This window comes from Condylura cristata, unplaced genomic scaffold (genome assembly GCF_000260355.1).
Source record: "Condylura cristata isolate star-nosed mole 26May11 unplaced genomic scaffold, ConCri1.0 scaffold00017, whole genome shotgun sequence".
Classification (NCBI taxonomy): domain Eukaryota; kingdom Metazoa; phylum Chordata; class Mammalia; order Eulipotyphla; family Talpidae; genus Condylura; species Condylura cristata.
The window spans coordinates 14420721-14439007 of NW_004567118.1; the positions used below are offsets into that span (position 1 = coordinate 14420721).

An 18287-nucleotide genomic window follows, 5' to 3' on the forward strand; every position below is an offset into this window, starting at 1 on the left:
GATTTATTTATTTACACATACAAGAACTGGGATACAGACCACAGTACAGAGGGTTGGTGGGTGAGAGGATTCACCAGAGACAGAGTGGGAAGTAGAACAATCAATGTAATGAAATACAGTTCTGAGGGGAGTAGTGGATGTGTTAGGAGAGGTTTGCTGCACCATGTGGGTAACCTCCCTTCCCTAGCTGGGGATGGAACTCATGCTGCTGTGACTGCAGATAGTTTCACAGTGCTGCGCTTTAACCCCTTGCACCACCAGGGAGGGCCCTATTCTTTTCCTTATGTTTGAAGTCTTCAGGCTATTTTTTTCAACACTGACAATTTTGACACAAACTTTAATGTAGATTTCTCTACAAAAAGTGTAAAGCAGCCTGATAAGTTATATCATTGTTTCTACATCTTTATTCTTATTTCTTGGTACATTATTAGGTGAATTCCTAATGTGACAAGGAAAGTAAGTTACAATTAAAAATCTTTTCTAATGCGCTTTTATTTTTAATCTAAAAGAGCCCAACTTCTTAACTCTTGGCAGACACCCATTTTTCCTCCTTTAAAAAAAAAAATACATATATGCTATATTTGGTTAAGTTGGTGTTTGAGAAATCTTGAAAATATGCCAGATAAAATAAAACCTGCTATATTCCTTTTATCTAGCTAAATTATTTCACATACACGATGTTATGCTGAGTTTAAATCCTAACCCTTGGAATTTATATTGTGATACCATGATAAAAGTGTTTACACTGTGATGATACGGAGCAGTAAATGTCTCTAATGCACAGACTTTGTCTCCTAGATTTGGTTTGCTATAAATGTTTATGTCTTAGGGGTGTACCTTGGCTGAAGATAAAACTATTCTTTCTGAGTGTTTGCTAGACAAATGTGTTTATTTTTCTGAGGCAAAGTTTTCTTAGTATTTAATCTAGTATATTTAGCTGATTATTTGGTCTTAGTCTTATTTTGAGGCTTGAACTTTTGTTGTAAAGCTTATATGAAAGAAAAAATACATATTCTGCCTATGTTGATTGCTTATGTGAAGGTATTTATTACTTGAAATCATAATACATATTTATATAAATTGGGAAAAATTCCATCATCTTTCACAAGAGGTGAAGTGATGTATTTATAGTTCCAGCTCATATTTATCACACCATTTATTTCTTCAGAAGCTACTTGTAAAACTTAATAAAAGTCTACTCTTGAACAGAACTATTTAAAGCTAACACTGTTGGGTTTGACTAAGTTCAAAAATAATCTGATGTTCAATATGTGACTTAAATTTCTTGTTGACATGCAGTACAATCCTTTTGCTTATTTTATATGCACTACTGCTATTAGTAGCTTACAAATGATATATCTGCAATAAAACTAAGTCACTGGAGGACTTAAAGAATTTATTGTTTGATCTCAAGAATATTGTAACATAATGGTAAAATCAGAATCCATCACCATATAGTTATATGCTTGTATACTGTTTTTATGTAAATTTACATAATTTTGTCAATACTGCTTTAGCCTTGATGATATTTGCTCTGAGGAATTCACCTCTGCTTCATCTCTGCAAGTCAAGTTAGCTTTTTCATTTGTGCAAAAATTATTGTCTTTTCATTTTGTGTGAACTTTGAGCCCCAGTTTTGGGGAAAAATGTTTTGTGAGTCAGTGCAATGTCTGAACCAATTGGTTACAAATTCAGTCTACTACAGGAGTTAGAAAAGATTATTAAATATTAGCGAGCTAATTCAAATTGTTTCAAGTTTCAGTAAGATTCGCACAAAACACAACTTGGGCCTTTAACCTTGGATGAAAGTTTGCCTCCTATCTGTTATTCACGCATCCCTCCAAAATTACACATACATTAATTGACTGGGGATGGAGAACAAGTGGTTTAAACTCCTTCCAGGTTGTACAATTAAATACAGCTTTTATTTTGGGAAAACCTTGTAAAATGCATTCAAAAAGTAATGCTAGCATGTCTAAAAGATCATCTTTCCAAACCACACTTGAGCTCAATTTATGGTGTTTACTTTCTGTCAAAACTTAGAGAAAACATTCACAGTTAACTTCCAGAATATAAAATGTCTCTCTCATTGGGCATTAAAGAAGCAAACTGGTCAACAGGTATTATGTTAGACTATATAGCTAATGTGAATGTGGACATGACCTCCCAAATAGATCAAAGACTAATCTCTGTGACAGTTATGAGATGGCAGAGCTTGCCATGGGCCTTTTGCTGCTACACATTGAAACTATTTGTTTGGAAAGCATGCCTGAGGGATGAGAATGTGTTTATAAGGATGAGCAGGTAAAAGTAAAAGGTTGTCTTGACATTTCAACTAATCCCTTTCAGCCTTTGGTTTACTTAACATTTAGGCTATTTGCTGGCAGGAGACACTGGCTTTTTCACATGTGCTTTATGTCATTTTAAATTGGGCGTTGATTTTCATGCTTGATAATTCCTAAGTGTACAATGAAGTAGATTCTGATGTCATTAAAATGAAGTGTACTGGCTTCCAGCCTTTTCCAATCTTCATTTTGCTTTCCTTAATTGTGTTCCCACAAAGACCTTTTTTTAATTATTTTTAAGCTGTTTCTATATGTAATAAAAAAATAGTTCGAAGTTAGCCTTTGTATACTTATTTTCAAAACATTTTTGTTTTTTTCTTTATTTTTCAGCTAAAATAATTCCCTAAGTAAAATATCTGAAAGTTCTTTAAAGGCCATTTGGATTGAAAAAGTATTGACAGGCCCTCTCTGGTGGCACAACTGGTTATAATGCAGCACTGCAAGTTAGCTGCAGCTGCTACAGTGCAGTTCATCCCCAGCCAGGGAGGTGACCCACATGGTCCAGTGGACTTCTCCTGACCCACCCACTGCTCCCCTAGCAGTGTACTTTGTTGATCTGCCTGTTCTGCCCCACTTTGTCTCTGGTAAATCCTGTCCTCTGGCCTGTACGCCAATTCAATGTGCATAAATAAATAAATCTTAAAAAATAAAGGATACTGACAGTTCCCAAGAAATTGAAATAGTAGAATTATACCTAAAATTTAATTCATATTAATGAAAACTCAAAGACAGACATGATCATTTTGTTTATTTAAATGTAGTAGTTGCTATATTACCTATAAATATTTCATTTATAACTAATACTTGCTGGAGTAACTCATCATAGGACGAGTGATCATAGAAAGTTTTCGTCTGAATATAGTGTAGGAAATTTTCATCTCTTCACCATTCAGTGTGATGATATCTGTGGGCTCGTCTATTGCCAATTCTTATTTTCTTTCTTATCTTTTTATGACCTACTGTGTTGAGAATTTTTACCATGGGAAGATGTTGAACTTTGTCAAATTCCTTTTCCGCATCTGTTAATATGATCATATGATTTTTATCTTCATTTTGTTAATGCAGTGTATTCCATTTTATCGATTTGAATATGTAGTACTGCACTGCAGTAGTTTTAATGTTTGAATTTTGTTGGCTGTTATTTTTTTATTTTTGAAAAATTTTGCAACTGTGTTTATTGAGGATACTTAATTTTCTTGTAGTGCCCTTGTTTGGCTTTGGTATGGGAGAAGTATTGACCTCTGAAAATGAATATGAAAGTGTTTCCTCCACTTAAGTATTTGAGGAAGGTTTAAGTATTCCTTAAATTCTTGGTAGGATTCATTTGGTGCGCCATTTGGTCCTGGGGTTTTCTTTGTTAGGAGGTTTTTGATTACTGTTTCAGTGTCCTTACTTATTATAGATCTTCTCATATTTTTATCTCTTGATTTAGTATTTGTAGGTTGTGTTGCTAATAATTCATCTTTCTAGGTTATCCTATCCTATGTATGTAAGTGTCTATAGTAGTTTCTTATGAGCCTTTATATATTTGTAGAATCAGCTGTAATCTAATTTTTTATATATAGTTTTGTTTGAATTTTCTTTTTTTTGGATTGGTTATCAAAGTTTATTAGTTTTAAAAATCTTAAGGCAATCATTAAGAAAATAAAATTATGTAAGTCATATAGTAAGAAATAGTAAGTCAATAGTAGAAATAAAATGGAAGTTTCAGAATATTAAAAAAAAAAAAACCTGACCTCTCGACCTCTCCACCCCCCAATAAAGTTGGGTTAAATAAAAGATAGTAAAATGGTAGATTTAAACCTAATCAGATTTCAGTGGTCTGAAATCTTAAAAAGCAGAAATTATCAGACTGGACAAACATAAAAGAATGGACTACTGATGTACATTTCAACATCAATGAATTACAAACTCATTATGCCAAATGAAAAGAGACACACCAATTTTATTACATAGTACATAATAAAATTGATGGAAATATTTCTCTCTCAAGAAACGGCAACCTGAAAGCAGATCATTTGTTGACAGCAGTAAAGGAAATTGACTGAAAGGGGATAGGAAGGAACTTTTTGGGGTGCTGAAAGTATTCTGAATTATGATTGTGGTGGTGGTTACATGAACTATGAATGTCAGGATTCATTTACTTTTACATTGAAGGTTTGCAAATTTTATTATATGTAAATTATTTCTCAGTAAAACAAAGCTGACATAACATAGCTAACTGATTATATTCATGTGGGATTTTAGGAAATGTAAGGATGATTAGGAATCTTTTAAAATGAACCAAAAAAAATTTATTACTGAAAAAATCTTTCTGCACTAATAAAATTCCTTGCTAACATGTTAGAAGTTAATATTTAAAAAAAAACTCTATATACTATATATTGTTAATATATTTTTTAAATACCAGGTTGAACTAAAGCGACAGTATAATGACCATCATTCAAAATTAAGAGGTCTTTTACCAGGTCGTCAATGGTATGAAATTCAAGCATACAGGGCCTTGAACCAGGCCCTAGGTAGGTAAGTGGAGTTTGTTACTGCAATATTATCTGTGACTGGAGCTATATGTATTGCTCACCTTGCTACTTTACTCCTTGTTGTGGACTTGGTAAAATTTTACTTCACTGAGTCCCTAGAAGTTGATATAATTTCAGTGATAGATCATTAATGAAAGTTGAAGAGTCAGTAGAGTAAATAAAACTTAAAATTTGCTAAAGTTTGAAAAAAACTTGTGATTTGTTAATTGATGAATATCACACAAAGGTGTTTACTAAATGTTTCTGAAAGCTCTCTCCAAACAATAAGTTTTATCTTAATAAACAGCACAGATCATGACTTTATAAGTGAAAAAGCAAATCATTCAAGAGTTAAAAAAAAAAACCCATGCTTGTGGTACTAAAGAATTAACACAACTAAAGAATTAACATTAACAGTTAAATTTAATTATAACACTCCTTTTTCTATGAGTTCTGGTCCATTAAAATTTGTGCTTTGTGAAAATAGTTTTTATGTGACTATTTTATACCAAAATTTTGTGAATGTAAAACATCAACATTTAATTTATGAATACTAATTATTACATTATTATAATGTAATTTACTATTTTACATTCTTTTCAAATGAAACTAATTCATTTAACCATGTATAGTTTTCCTTAAGGTTGTAAGATATTCATATAATTAGGAAAAACAACACAGAGTAAAAGTAGAATCATGAAACTGTGACCATTTAACATATTTTCATTTAAGCCAGGAGGTCCATAGCTAACCAAATCCAGAATTTAGATTTTTCTCAAGTATCTTGTCTGTTCACATTAGCACATTTGCATATAAGCAGTCCCTTGTATTTGAGTTCAGATTTATGTATACCAAGTGACGTGGACTCCAGAAAACACCCACTCTCCTCCCTATCATTTCAGACTATTATTTTTCATACGTTTCTCTTCAAACTGAATGATTCAGTTTCATGGTTAATCTGCTGATAGGGTTTAGATGCTGCCCTTTTCTGCCTAAAGCCTGATTGGTACTTAGCCTCAAATTTCACTGGAGAATTCTTGTATTATTATTATTGTTTGTTTATAAATATATATTTCATCATTGTTAATTTTTAAACAATATTTGCTTCTCCCGACCCCCTAGGTATTTTTCCCGCTCAGAACTTCCTCCCCTCATGCAGATTGTTCTTGAAGCATTTCTTCTGACTACTTTGTTTCTCCTGTTGATTGACCCATTTTTAATCTTGGCTTACATTAATTAATAAGTGGCCCAATAATTAAAATTTATTACTTAGCAAATAGTTTCTGTGGGAGCCTAAATATATATTTAAAGTTCTTCACTTTTAGTCAGTTTTCAGGAAAATAAATATTCTTACCTCAGTTGATTATTTTTTCCATTTAATATACTTTGAATTTCAAGAAGCCATTTGAAACAGAACTAGATTTATTCCCTACTCTGTCATTTTTATACCTTTTAAACAGGTTATAAAAAATGAAATCACTTGCCTAATGTCCATAGCTACTAAATTACCCTTCACATCTTGGCTCCACCTATTTTTAAAACCTCGGGACCTGTTTTTTCATCCTTGTTTTCTACTTCTGTCAACTAAAATTATTGCTGTTACATATAAACATACCACTATTAAACTACAAAATATGTAGTGTCTTTTCGTGACTCTCTGCCTTGGCATAGAAGCTACCATACAATTCATTTGGCTAGTTTAAAATCAAAACATGGTTGAAAGTTCAGATCCTTTATGAACATTTAAAAATTTCTCCAACTAAGTTACTTACATCTTAGGAAACATTTTTCATACAAATATGTTAGAGTATATATTTCATGTGTTGCAGTAGCCTATATATACATATGTATATGTGTGTCTGATGAATATATATATACACATTCTTCCTTAAACATATACATTTTTGCATTCTCAGCAACAAGCTGTATCTCAGTTTGAGGTTTAGTTGTTCAACAGAGTCTTGTTGATTTAACAAAGAATGCATGGTTAATTTCTTTTTAGAGAGCTTCTAGAGCTTCAAAATTCTAGAATTTTATGAAAAGTATGTGATGTTGCTATATACTGTAGTTTTAACCTTTTATTTATTAAAAAATGGATAGCCCTGTGGTTATTTGCTAATTTTCAGGAAAACAATGTCAACAATTAGCAGCTATTGCAGAGAAACATATCCATTTAAACATCAAGGAAAAGCTTTATATATTTATATGATACACTCATAATTTGTGTTGATTACCAGGAAACTCAGGCACCATTCTTCTAGGTGATATGTCTAGAAGGTCTAAAATAAGCAGAAACAAGTTGAGGTTAAAAAAAAAAAAAGCTATTTTTTTAAGCCCTTGTGGGACTATTAGAGTATTTAAAGTAATATAAGCTCATGAAATGTAATAACAATTTTCGGGAATGTACCAGATGGTTTTGTGACCAGGTTATAACTGTACTGAATTTCCTAATGGGTGTGCTTTACTAAAAGTATAATCTTTGTCTCAAGTGGGCATAATTCATTTGATCAAGGCAGTATGCAAACACTGGAAAAGAAAAAAGGTAAACCTTTTTTCTTCTGAACTGTTTTGTTAACTTATATGTCTTTATACCAGAGGACACTAAAAATAAATCAAAATGGAACCAAAATAGATTGACATCAGATTTTCAACATTGTTCTATAATATTGGCAATTGCCATTTCCTATCTTGCTCAATTTTAAGATCTGATGTTTTGGAACCTTTGGATTACTCTAAATAATAGTTTAAGAAGAATATCATATAAAACTTGGGTTTTTAATGTCTCTGGGAAAATTTGAGCATGTCAGCCTCTATTCCCTCTCATAATTTCATGATAGTTAAGAAATAAATATGCCTAATCAAGGTTAAAAGAGTGAGAGGTGGGACAGTGACAGATGAGATATCAAAAAAGTTTGAACACTACAAAACAGAAGAATGATTGAACGACTTAATGAAGCCAGCTTTATTCTGCTACTGAAATTAGATATAATATGTTTGAAAAAAAAGACAATATCTGTCTTGAACATAGATAAAAAATATAGTTAACAAAAATTAGCAAGTTGGGTGGTGAGATCCATGAAATGGTAGGGTGAAGATCTCTGAAAATTCTTTTCTCAAAAAGAAAAGAAAGAAAAAACCAATGAGGGAAAACAGAATCAGCATTTTCAAAACACCATTCCAGAAAGCATTTATTCATGAAAAATGACTGAGTCTAATTAAGACTAGTGAACTTAATGTATTTTAACTTACTGAATTCCCACCACTGCTGTCCAAGTTCACAGTAGCTTTCAAATATGGTGAAAGTCAGCAGCCTGCATCCCCTGAAGGAATGGGATCTCATTTTCAGAGAATCATCATTGTAGTTCCCTGGAAGACCCCATTGACAAGGCTGTCTTTATTTGACCTGAATTCCATCAAGCCTAGGCAATTGTTTAAACTTTATAGCTTCCTAACACAATATGAGAAAAGTAGGTCAAATAGTAAACTAACTTAAATCTTAAAGGGGAAAACTGGAAATGAGAAGTCTGTTGGGGGCTTTAAAACTTCTAACATGTTCTTGGAACTTCATTGGGCCACACATGTATATAGGACTCTGCATACGACCAGGGATGTCCACATGCACAAAAGGTCTGAGAAGGCCCTAAATACTCATCTCTGGCTAACCTTGAGAGACTGCTGAAGACAAAGTGAAGACTAAAACAAGAGTTGTCTCCTGTATAACTGAGAGTTGAAAGCATGTCCAACAACATAGGCAGAACTTGAATGGGATGTGTTAGTTTCAGACATTTAAGGAAGTCAGTGTCTAATCATTAACTGACCACTAAGTTAAACTAGCAATGTCCATACATGACTGAATAAAGACTTCACAAAATTATTTCAGAAAGACACATCAGTAACAACAAAAACCTTGAAGAATGTGAATCTGATTTTTACAATTGTCACATTATATTATCTTAAATACATTGTATTATTTAAAATGTAGTGTTTCCAGTAAAAATGATGGCAAGTATAAAGAAAGAAAGCCCATTACGGGGGAAAAAGCAATAGAAAGTGTTCCTCAGAAATCCCAGACATTGTACTTTATATAGAAGCTATTTCAGATATGGTCAAAGGACTAAGGAGGTTATGTCTAAAGAACTACAAGCAACTGGGCCTCCTTGGTGATGCAGGAGTTAAAGTCTCAGTTATATTAATAACTTTTATTAAAGGAACATACAATTGACATTTCATTAATTTTTGCAAACTTTGGTGTGTCCTACTACAAATTTTCAAAATTATATTTATTTTCTCCCTGTTTATTACATAGGTGTATTCGGCACAGAAATGATTGGGGAGCTCTAATTCTAGTGGATGACCGCTTCAGGAGTAACCCAAATCGATATATATCTGGTAAGATTTTCAGCTGCACTTAAAGTAAGAATTAAAACAATCTTTGGTATTTAATGGAGTTCTAAAGACAAACCATTGGACAGAGAGTTTCAATTAATGGAACAAACAGAAAATCTCACATTGATTGGAAATGTAAATTTTAATGCTTGTTGGGTTTACCAAAAGATCTTTAGAAAAGAATCTGCTTAGTTACCAATATAGTATATTTTTAAAACACATTCCTTTTTATTTTTTTAGAATATAGGGTTATCCCCCTCAGGTGCTGTCACGATAGTTCTGTCACCACCAACATCCCCGCAGTCTTCCGGTACACTCCACTGTGCTCTCCTCCTCCCACTTTTCTCTACCTTATCCACCTCCTCCCTCTCCCCTCCTGAATGTCTCATCTGCAGTCTGCTTTCAAGAGTCCATTGTATAGTTTGTCTGACCCTTCAGTTTCTCTAGATTCCACATTGAAGTGAAATCATACAATACTTGTCTTTCTCTTTCTGGCTCACTTTCTGAGAATAATACCTTCATCTTCTCTCCATGTTGCCACAAATGGCATAAGATTATCTTTTTAATCTCTGAGTAGTATCCCATAGTGTATATGTACCACATCTTGTTGATCTATTCATCTGTTTTGGGGCAGTTAAGTTGTTTCCATGTCTTGGTTATTGAAAACAGTGCTGCTATAAACATAGGAGTGCAGGTTTCCTTTTGCATTAATGTTTTTGTGCTCTTTGGCTAGATACCTAGGAGTGGGATAGCTGGGTCATATGGTAAATCCATTTTTAGTCTTTTGAGGACTCTACACTTCTTTCCATAGGGTTGGACTAGTCTACAAATACAGTCCCACCAGCAGGGTTCCTTTTTCACCACACCCTCAACAGCATGTTGTTTGCAGGTTTTTGACATGGGTCATTTTCAAGATGTGAGGTAGTATCTCATTGTAGGTTTGATTTGCATTTCCCTTATGATAAATAATTGTGAACTTTATTTTCACGTTTGCCATTTATGCATGTCTTGTTTGAAGAAGTTACCTACTTAGCTCTTTGCCCTTTTTTCAATTGGGTTGTTTGTTTTCTTTTTGTTGAGCTGTTTAAGTGCTTTGTGTCCACCCCTTATCAGATGTATGGTGTGTAAATATTTTCTCCCATTCAGTCTCTTTGTTTTGGTCACTGTTCTTTCACTGTACAGAAGCTTTTTAGTTTGATATAGTCCTGGTTGTTTATTGTCCCCTTTGTTTTGCCTGCTTGCTGGAAATGAGTCTGCAAAGATGTTTCTGAGGTTTATGTTATGGCGTGTTGTGCTTGTTTTCTTCTGTGTGTTTTATGGTTTTGGGTTTTACATCCAAGTCTTTTTAACTCATTTTGAGCTGATTTTCATGTACCAGCATAGTATTAATCAATGCAGATCCTTAATTTTCATGGAATATGAGATATGATCCCATAACACAGTAATATTTTATTTGGCCTTGTTAAGGGAAAAGCTGTTCCACAGAAACAGATTTTCCAGGAACTATTAAAATTTTATATCTAGCACATAAGTACATCTCTTTGACTGTTTACGATTCTTTATTTTTTTCATTCTGGGTTATGTTAAGATTTTTTTGTTTGTTTAGAAATGTTTCAAGTTATGGAGCATTCTGTGGAATGAAGTATAAGAAATGCTTCTTAGGTTAGTCAGAGTTAGTGTTTTCTCAAAGAAAAAAACACGTTGCTTGCTGAAAGATCAAGTTGATGAGCATTTTCCCCCCTCAAATAAGTATTATGTGCCTGTAGTTTTCAACCAGTAGTAATGCAGTCCTTTTAGAGTCAATACCAGAAGTCCACCCTTTAGTAAAGAACTTAGGATATACTTGCATTTTTATTATTAATTTTAATGCTACAATGGTCATACTGCCCTAATGAAGAGAAGTTAAGTTTTAAATTTGTTTCAGATTAGATGTCTGTGAATATGGACTCTCCTTTTTCCACTTCAGAACCTAATTATGTGTTTGGCTTGGTGTGTAAACATAGCCATCTGAATTTTAGTATTAAATGCTGCTATATTGCTCTTTTCTCTCCTTCCGTGTAAAGCAAGCCTTTGTACTAAGGTCAACATATAACTAAGAAAATGTTACGTGCTAATGTTTAGTCAGCAGGTGGAGCTCAGATTCTTTCAAGTTTTCAAAAGCAAACAGTGGTATTTTATAATGAAAAGACTTTCTTTGATAAAAAAAGTTGAAATGAACCATGTAATTTATAATACGAAAATTTTTAAATTTTGGAAGAGCTCATATTTCGATTTGGTATAATTATTTGCCCCAAGCAGTCAATAAAAGAATTTTAAAGGTAATGTTTATGTAATCTTTTTCCTTTAAAATCCTGGACTTAAATTTTTATTTCAAATTCAGAGATGTGCAGATTCTTTAACTATTTTTCATTTTTCCTATATGGTTTTCATTTTTTCTGGATTCATAAAGTGAAATATTTTCTTATTTACACTATAGTAGCACAACACACAAAGTCCTTTTGTGACTCATTTTGTATTTAGATTCAACTTCCATAAATATAGGTTGATAGAAAAATACCATTATAAAAGCAAAATAAATGTGTTTACAATGAAGTTTAAGTTTCTTAGAAGCCTGTTTTATCTTACTGTGAATTTATAAGACAACAACTTTAAGATTCTTCCAAAAGACGATGGTGACTTTAACAGCATCAGCAAAGCGTATTTATTTTCTGAAAGTCTACATGAAAGGTCTGATTTCAAATTTCATGCTGTAGTGATACTACAGAATACCTTATACTTGTAAATTGATTTTATGCCATGTTTTAGTTGTCACTTAATTATTTGCATATTTAAAAATAATTGTACTGAGATAGGATATTATTTACCCATAAAATTGTTATTCCTCTCACTCATAAAATAGATATACTTATAATTGAATAATATAGAATACATAAATAATTAATAAATAATAGATTAATTATATTTGTAATTGGGAGAAAGGGAACAAGAAAACTATGTGATTGGAAACTGGAGTTTATTTTTGCCAAGTAGTAAAATTTAGAAAGCTAAAATGGAAGGTTGTGTGGATTATAATTTCTAGTTCCCCTATAATGAAAAGATAGCCAGTTTTGTGCACTAAAATTGAATTTGTCTTATTCCCTAGTTATTAGAAGTAGAAGAATAATACATTTCCTTCTCCCTACTCATCAACTGCATCTTGCCTCCTACCAGTGGAAAATCAGTGACTGCATATAAAAAGAAATGTTACTGACCTTGAGTATGTTATACTTATAAATGTAAAAAGACAGGGAAAATGAGAGCAATTCTACTCTAAACTCAAAGTGGATTACTTTATTACAAAATTTAAATACATTATTAGAAAATGATTTTAAGTTTTATCTTTTTCCTTAGGCCTTTCAAAATGGGTACGGCAGCAGATTCATCACCACTCCACCTTTGAAAGTGCGCTGGAGTCCTTGGCTGAATTTTCCAAAAAGCATCAAAAAGTCATTGGTATATCCAAGGAGGACAGGAAGTCTGCACAGGACAGTGAGTCCACATTTGAAGTGGCCTGTTCGAAAGACATTACTTCTACTTACTTCTTAGAGGCAGCAAGTCATCTCTCACCAGAAAATCCTAGGGAAAATGAAGCAAAACTGTACACCCAAGAACTACTTTGTCCTAAAATGACTCCATTTCTGGCAAGTGGCATCAGCTCCAGAAAAGAGAAAAGTATGAAAACTTCTGCTTGTTTATATTTCATAAAGACATCTTTCATTATACTTGCAAAATCATATTTATTATTCTGTAGATTAGTTTCCTTAAATATGTTAGTCTCTTTTTAACATAAGATGTTATCATAAGGTAGTGGAAGTATAGGGTGTATGAGAATGGGATCAACATTTGTGAGGAAACCTGACAAATATTTTTTTCTGGTTTTCTACTACCAACTGCCATTAATTAGCTTTGTGACCATAAACAAGCCCCTTAACAGAAACAGGAATAACTGTATAATTCGTCCTCCAGGTTGGGTTTTTAAAGATCATATAAGTATCACAGTACTGTAAAGTACTAAACAAAGAGTAATGGTCATTTTTAAAGGAGTATTATTGAAAACTGGTCTACTTTATAAATACTTCTCTTACATGAATTTCTTAGTTTAGGGATGAGAATCATTTACCATAAATGATAAAAAATAGCATTTTGGAAAATAATGGTTTATATCAGAGGTTAACAGACTGGCCTGTGACCCAAATTTGGCCTGCCATTTTGTAAATAAAGTTTAATGGAACACAGTCACACCCATTCTTTTACATTTTGTATACAACAATATAATTGAATAGTTGGCAATAGGCACACTGTAACACAAAACCTGCAGTATTTATTATGTGACCTGTTACACAAAAACTTTGCAGAACTGTGATCTGTATCATTGGACATCATTTTAATTGTTTTTTTAATGTCAGGGTTATAGAATATTTTAAACACTTATTTTTAGCGTATGCTTTTATAGAAAATAAATGTGGTAGTATTTTAAAGTCCCTTACAGTGATACTCAGAAAACCTAAGTTCCAATCCAATTCTGATTACTAACTAGTTTTAAAACTTTAAGCAAATAACAGCTTTTGTGGTTGTCACTTTTCTTAAGGAAATTAGTCTACATCAGTTTCTCTCAATTACTAGCCAGTGGATTTTCATGACAAATTTTTCTAGCCTGCGTCCTCCTTCACTTAATTCTCTACCTCTTCCTTTTCACCCCTCCTTTTTTCTTGAGACACATGGTGTAAAATTTGATAGTTTACCAGATAGCATTATAACTTGGGGTGGAGCCATTGGAGGCTTAACATGCCTTTCATTTTATGCTTTACATTCTTAGAAGTCCTGCTTCTATGTACCCTATATACTTATTTACATATAACCAATAAAAATCATTTTATTATAGCAGTTACATTAGTTAGGAGCAGAAAGTTAAAGTCATTAAATTTTTGTATTCATAGATGATCCAGTGTTCGTGGAAGAGTGTGCCAAGGCAGTGAAAGCAGAAAAAATTGTAATTTCCAGATCTACAAGTCCAACCTTCGACAAACCAACAGAAAGAGTCAGCTGGTGTAGCTTTAATTCTTCAGGACAGTATCTGACTGGTAAAACTCTGACAGCATTACCTCAGCACAGGCCAGCAGAAGATGGTGCCTCTAGTTCTTCCACTTTCAAAGCAGAAAAGGGATGTAAAACTGTTTTGTCACTCACCAATAAATGTGAGTTCTCATCTCCTACAGTAAACACATCATTTGAACTGTGCCCTCAATCAGAAACCATTATTCCATCAATAAAGACTGATGCTACTCTTCTAAAAAAGAATCATTCAGAACAGCTGTTCTGTTGTGAAGAAGCCCTAAGCCCAGATACTGAGTTGTCTCCCGTAAGTGAAGAGTCTCAAGTTTCTACTTCAAATAGAGCTTTTGAAAGTGAAGCAGAAGATGAATCTATTTATTTCACACCTGAACTTTATGATCCCGTAGAAACAAATGAGGAAGAAAGTCAACTAGTTGAAATTGATCAAGACAGTAGATTATCTAATAATTCAGACTGTATTTTAGTTGAAGATCTTTTTGAAAACAGAGCTATGAAAGGATTTAATTCAGACAAAGAAGTAAATGTTGAGGATTGCACAGATACAAAGTTGAATAGATTCATGCATATTAAAGAAAGTAAAATTGATGACATTAGTAGTAATGTAGAAACAACTCATATGAATGAATTGGAACTGGGAAAATCTCAGGAAACAGATATAAAGAACTTTAAACAGTCTCTTTGCTAAAATACAAAGGTGTGTTCCTTGGTGTTAGGTAACTACTTAACAAGCTATGAAATACATCCTCACGTTTGCGATAATATATTATCTATTGTAAATAATCTATACATTGGATAAGTAGTGTAGTTTCTTTGATTTTAGATATAATTTTCACTTTAATTCAATATCATTCAGAGTTTTCATTGTCTTATTGTATGTTCAAAATATTTTACTGTTCTTGAGTTTTGATAAAGTGATTTGTACAAAGTATTTTCCTACAGCAAGTTTTTCTTAGTTAAATGCAGCTTAAAATTTGTCTATTTTATGGTCCCCTTAATTCTTTTTTTTTTCCAAACTGATTCCTATAAAATTACCAGCAGTCTAACCCATTTGCACTGCAACCATGTTTCACTATGGATTTTGCCTTAGCTCATTCTGAGATATTTTTGGAAATCAAGATTTTCTGGAAAAGTTTAATTTTGTAAGACTACCTAATTATAAGTAATTAAGAGATAAGGCAGAAAACTGTTTGAGTTTTTAATAGAAATTACTTTTGTGTGTGTGTGTGTAGCAAACCAAGATCAAGTATTTTCAATACAATTTTAATTAAAGTTTTAAATGTTAAAAATTTCAATTCTAATTAGCTTCATCTTCATTGTGGAAAGAAACAGCATATTCTAGCATTAAGGCTTTAATTATGCATTTGTTAAGATACAAATGTACACAAATAAATTTAATAAGCAATCCCTAATATATAGCTAAAAATGTCCCCTGATGAGTAGCTTAGGAGATTTTTCTGAAATTTTTGACTGTTTATGTTTCTGTGACTGAAGCTGTATTTCTGAGCAAAAATGGTTATGAGATGCTCTTAGATCATTCCAAAATATATTCAAATGATCTTTTCCTAAGAAACATTTGTTATTCAATGAATATTTAGTCATCTTGTGAGGGATTTCGATTAAAATTTTATGAGTTGTTAAAGCTGTGGATGTGATTTCAAGTCAGAATCCCTAAGCAATCAAATATCTTTTATATTCAATTGGAGAAAGAAATAATTATATATACCTATGTTACTTTTACTTTGATGGCATTTAGAGTGAATACAACATGATTGTTTCTATTGTTGGATGTTACAACTCTAAACATAGTTAAAAGAAATTTAAATTGATAGTTTATCTGTTAAAGAATTAATCTATAGATTGGGATCCTATTTAGCATTGTAATTTTTTTTTTCAATGAACCAGTAAGGAATAAGTTACAACTAAATTAGAATTTCTAAATTGTTTTGAAAGAGTGAAACCCTTTCCCTCTCTGATATAGTTAATTCACAGTAAGGGTAGTGGAAAGAGTACCAGCTGAAGACAGGCTTGGGCTCTGTTCTTGACTCTGCCACTAGTTTGCTAAGTCATGTTGGCAGGCGTCGTGCCTCTTGGGGAATTAGTTTCATTTGCGAAATGCAGAGTTTAGTACTATAAAATTATGCAAATCCCTTTCTGCTTAAAAAACTCACAATTAAAAGGAATATATCTTGATATTTTACTCTGAATCAATGTTGTGTTCTAAAATGCTTAAAATAAAGCATACCATTGTAGAAAATGTGAAATGACACTTATTTACCTTTAGGGAATAATTGTATGAATATGTACCTAGTAACTGGGGAAGCAAGATATTTAGCATTGCAACCATTAAAACATTTTTGGACCACTAAGGTAGCCTTTAGAAGTGCAAACTAATGAGAAAAATCAAGCATGTTATGTTTTAGTCATACTTTAGTGTTATTATCCAACTCAATATCATATACCATCTCATTTTCCTACAGATGATTCCTTTATGATTTTCAAAATCTAATTCTTTCCAAGATTAAGTTATTCCGTTACTAAAAATTTATATAGAGGTATAACATAATAGTTCAAAATATTTGAAACTGTTGAAATAATCTTCTCAGATCGCAACTTTGACCATATTTCAAGAAATAAAATACTAGCTTTACAATAGAGTAGGGCCAAGAACATTTTCATGTTATAATATACCTTTAAAAAGACGTTTCAGAGTTAAATATGTAAATATATTTAAAAGACAGTCTGGCATGTTGCAAACCAGCAGTTATGGTTAGTAAATAAAATCACATATGTGTTGTGTACATGTATTTTCCCTAATGATAATAGAAGATAGATAGACAGGTAGAAAAAGAATTGCTATATAACACAAAAGAAACCTTACTTGGTTAGTTTATTTTTTTAAGACTTTTGAGATAATATAAAAAGTTGTTTATCAGGTAATTTGCCTTACTCATTCAATGCATGTGAAATAATTATTTGATAATGAATTTATTCAAGGACTGAAAAGTGTGTAGAGCATACAGGTCACGAACCAGGAAAGCTACCAGGTGGAGAAGGGACCTTATTCATGGAATAAAGGTACAATGTAAAGAGTAATTGTTTCATTGTTTGACCTTTGAATTTTGGATGAATCATTTAAAACTTTTTATAATTATGTTGGAAATTAATGACAGCTCTTAAACATTGCTGTCTCTATGCATTTAATTATTACATGGTTTTTAATTTGGCACTGTTTCAAAGTTCACATAAAGCTTTGTCGTTATTTTTCCTTTTGATCTTAAAGTCTCTATTCAAGACATTAATTTCTTAAGAAGAGTTTCAGATATGTCTGCAATATGCCTTTGTCGTGTTTTCTTATAGTCAAACACGTTCAAAATATTTAAATCTTTTGGAATTATAAAACTTCATGAAATCAGACTGCCTGTTAAATAATCACTTGAAAAGTCAATTATTACAGTCATTTAACTTCAAAGTGATATCATCTCTTTTGTTTTTGATTACCACATAATTGTTCCTGTTCATGCTCTTTTTAACCTCAGATTTATCAATGAGCTATACTATATTTTTTTTAAACTTCATAAACTCATGGTATATTTTTTTGGCTATTTCCATAGACAAATGACAATCTTTTGTCAATAGAAAGACAGTATTAATTCTGAGCTTTTTTATAGTAAAAAGGAAGGTAGTAAAATTGTAATGTAAAAGCATCTATGTAGATATTAAACATGGAAAACATTACTTTGGGAAATGGAAATTTATTCAGATGACCTAGGCTTAATGGTTCTTTAGCCTCAAAAGGTCTTTGAGTCCACCAAAAAAAACAAAAAGAGACTTTTGTATGTTTTAATTTGATAGAACCATTAGCTGCCCAGTTCCCTGTATTCTACAATGGAGCCTTGTTAGAATATCCATAGAGCCTTGTTAGAAT

The 18287-nt window shown here is 32.1% G+C and overlaps 1 protein-coding gene across 1 annotated transcript in view; it reads left to right on the forward strand.

Moving 5' to 3' along the window:
- Positions 1–15047, forward strand: part of BRIP1 (BRCA1 interacting protein C-terminal helicase 1) — an 86236-nt gene extending 71189 nt beyond the window's left edge. Inside the window, exons 15-18 of the mRNA XM_004685019.1 lie at positions 4756–4868; positions 9171–9253; positions 12641–12961; positions 14227–15047. Coding sequence (XP_004685076.1) covers positions 4756–4868; positions 9171–9253; positions 12641–12961; positions 14227–15047 — 1338 coding nt within the window. The remainder of the gene's footprint in view (positions 1–4755; positions 4869–9170; positions 9254–12640; positions 12962–14226) is intronic.
- The last annotated feature ends 3240 nt before the right edge of the window (positions 15048–18287 follow it).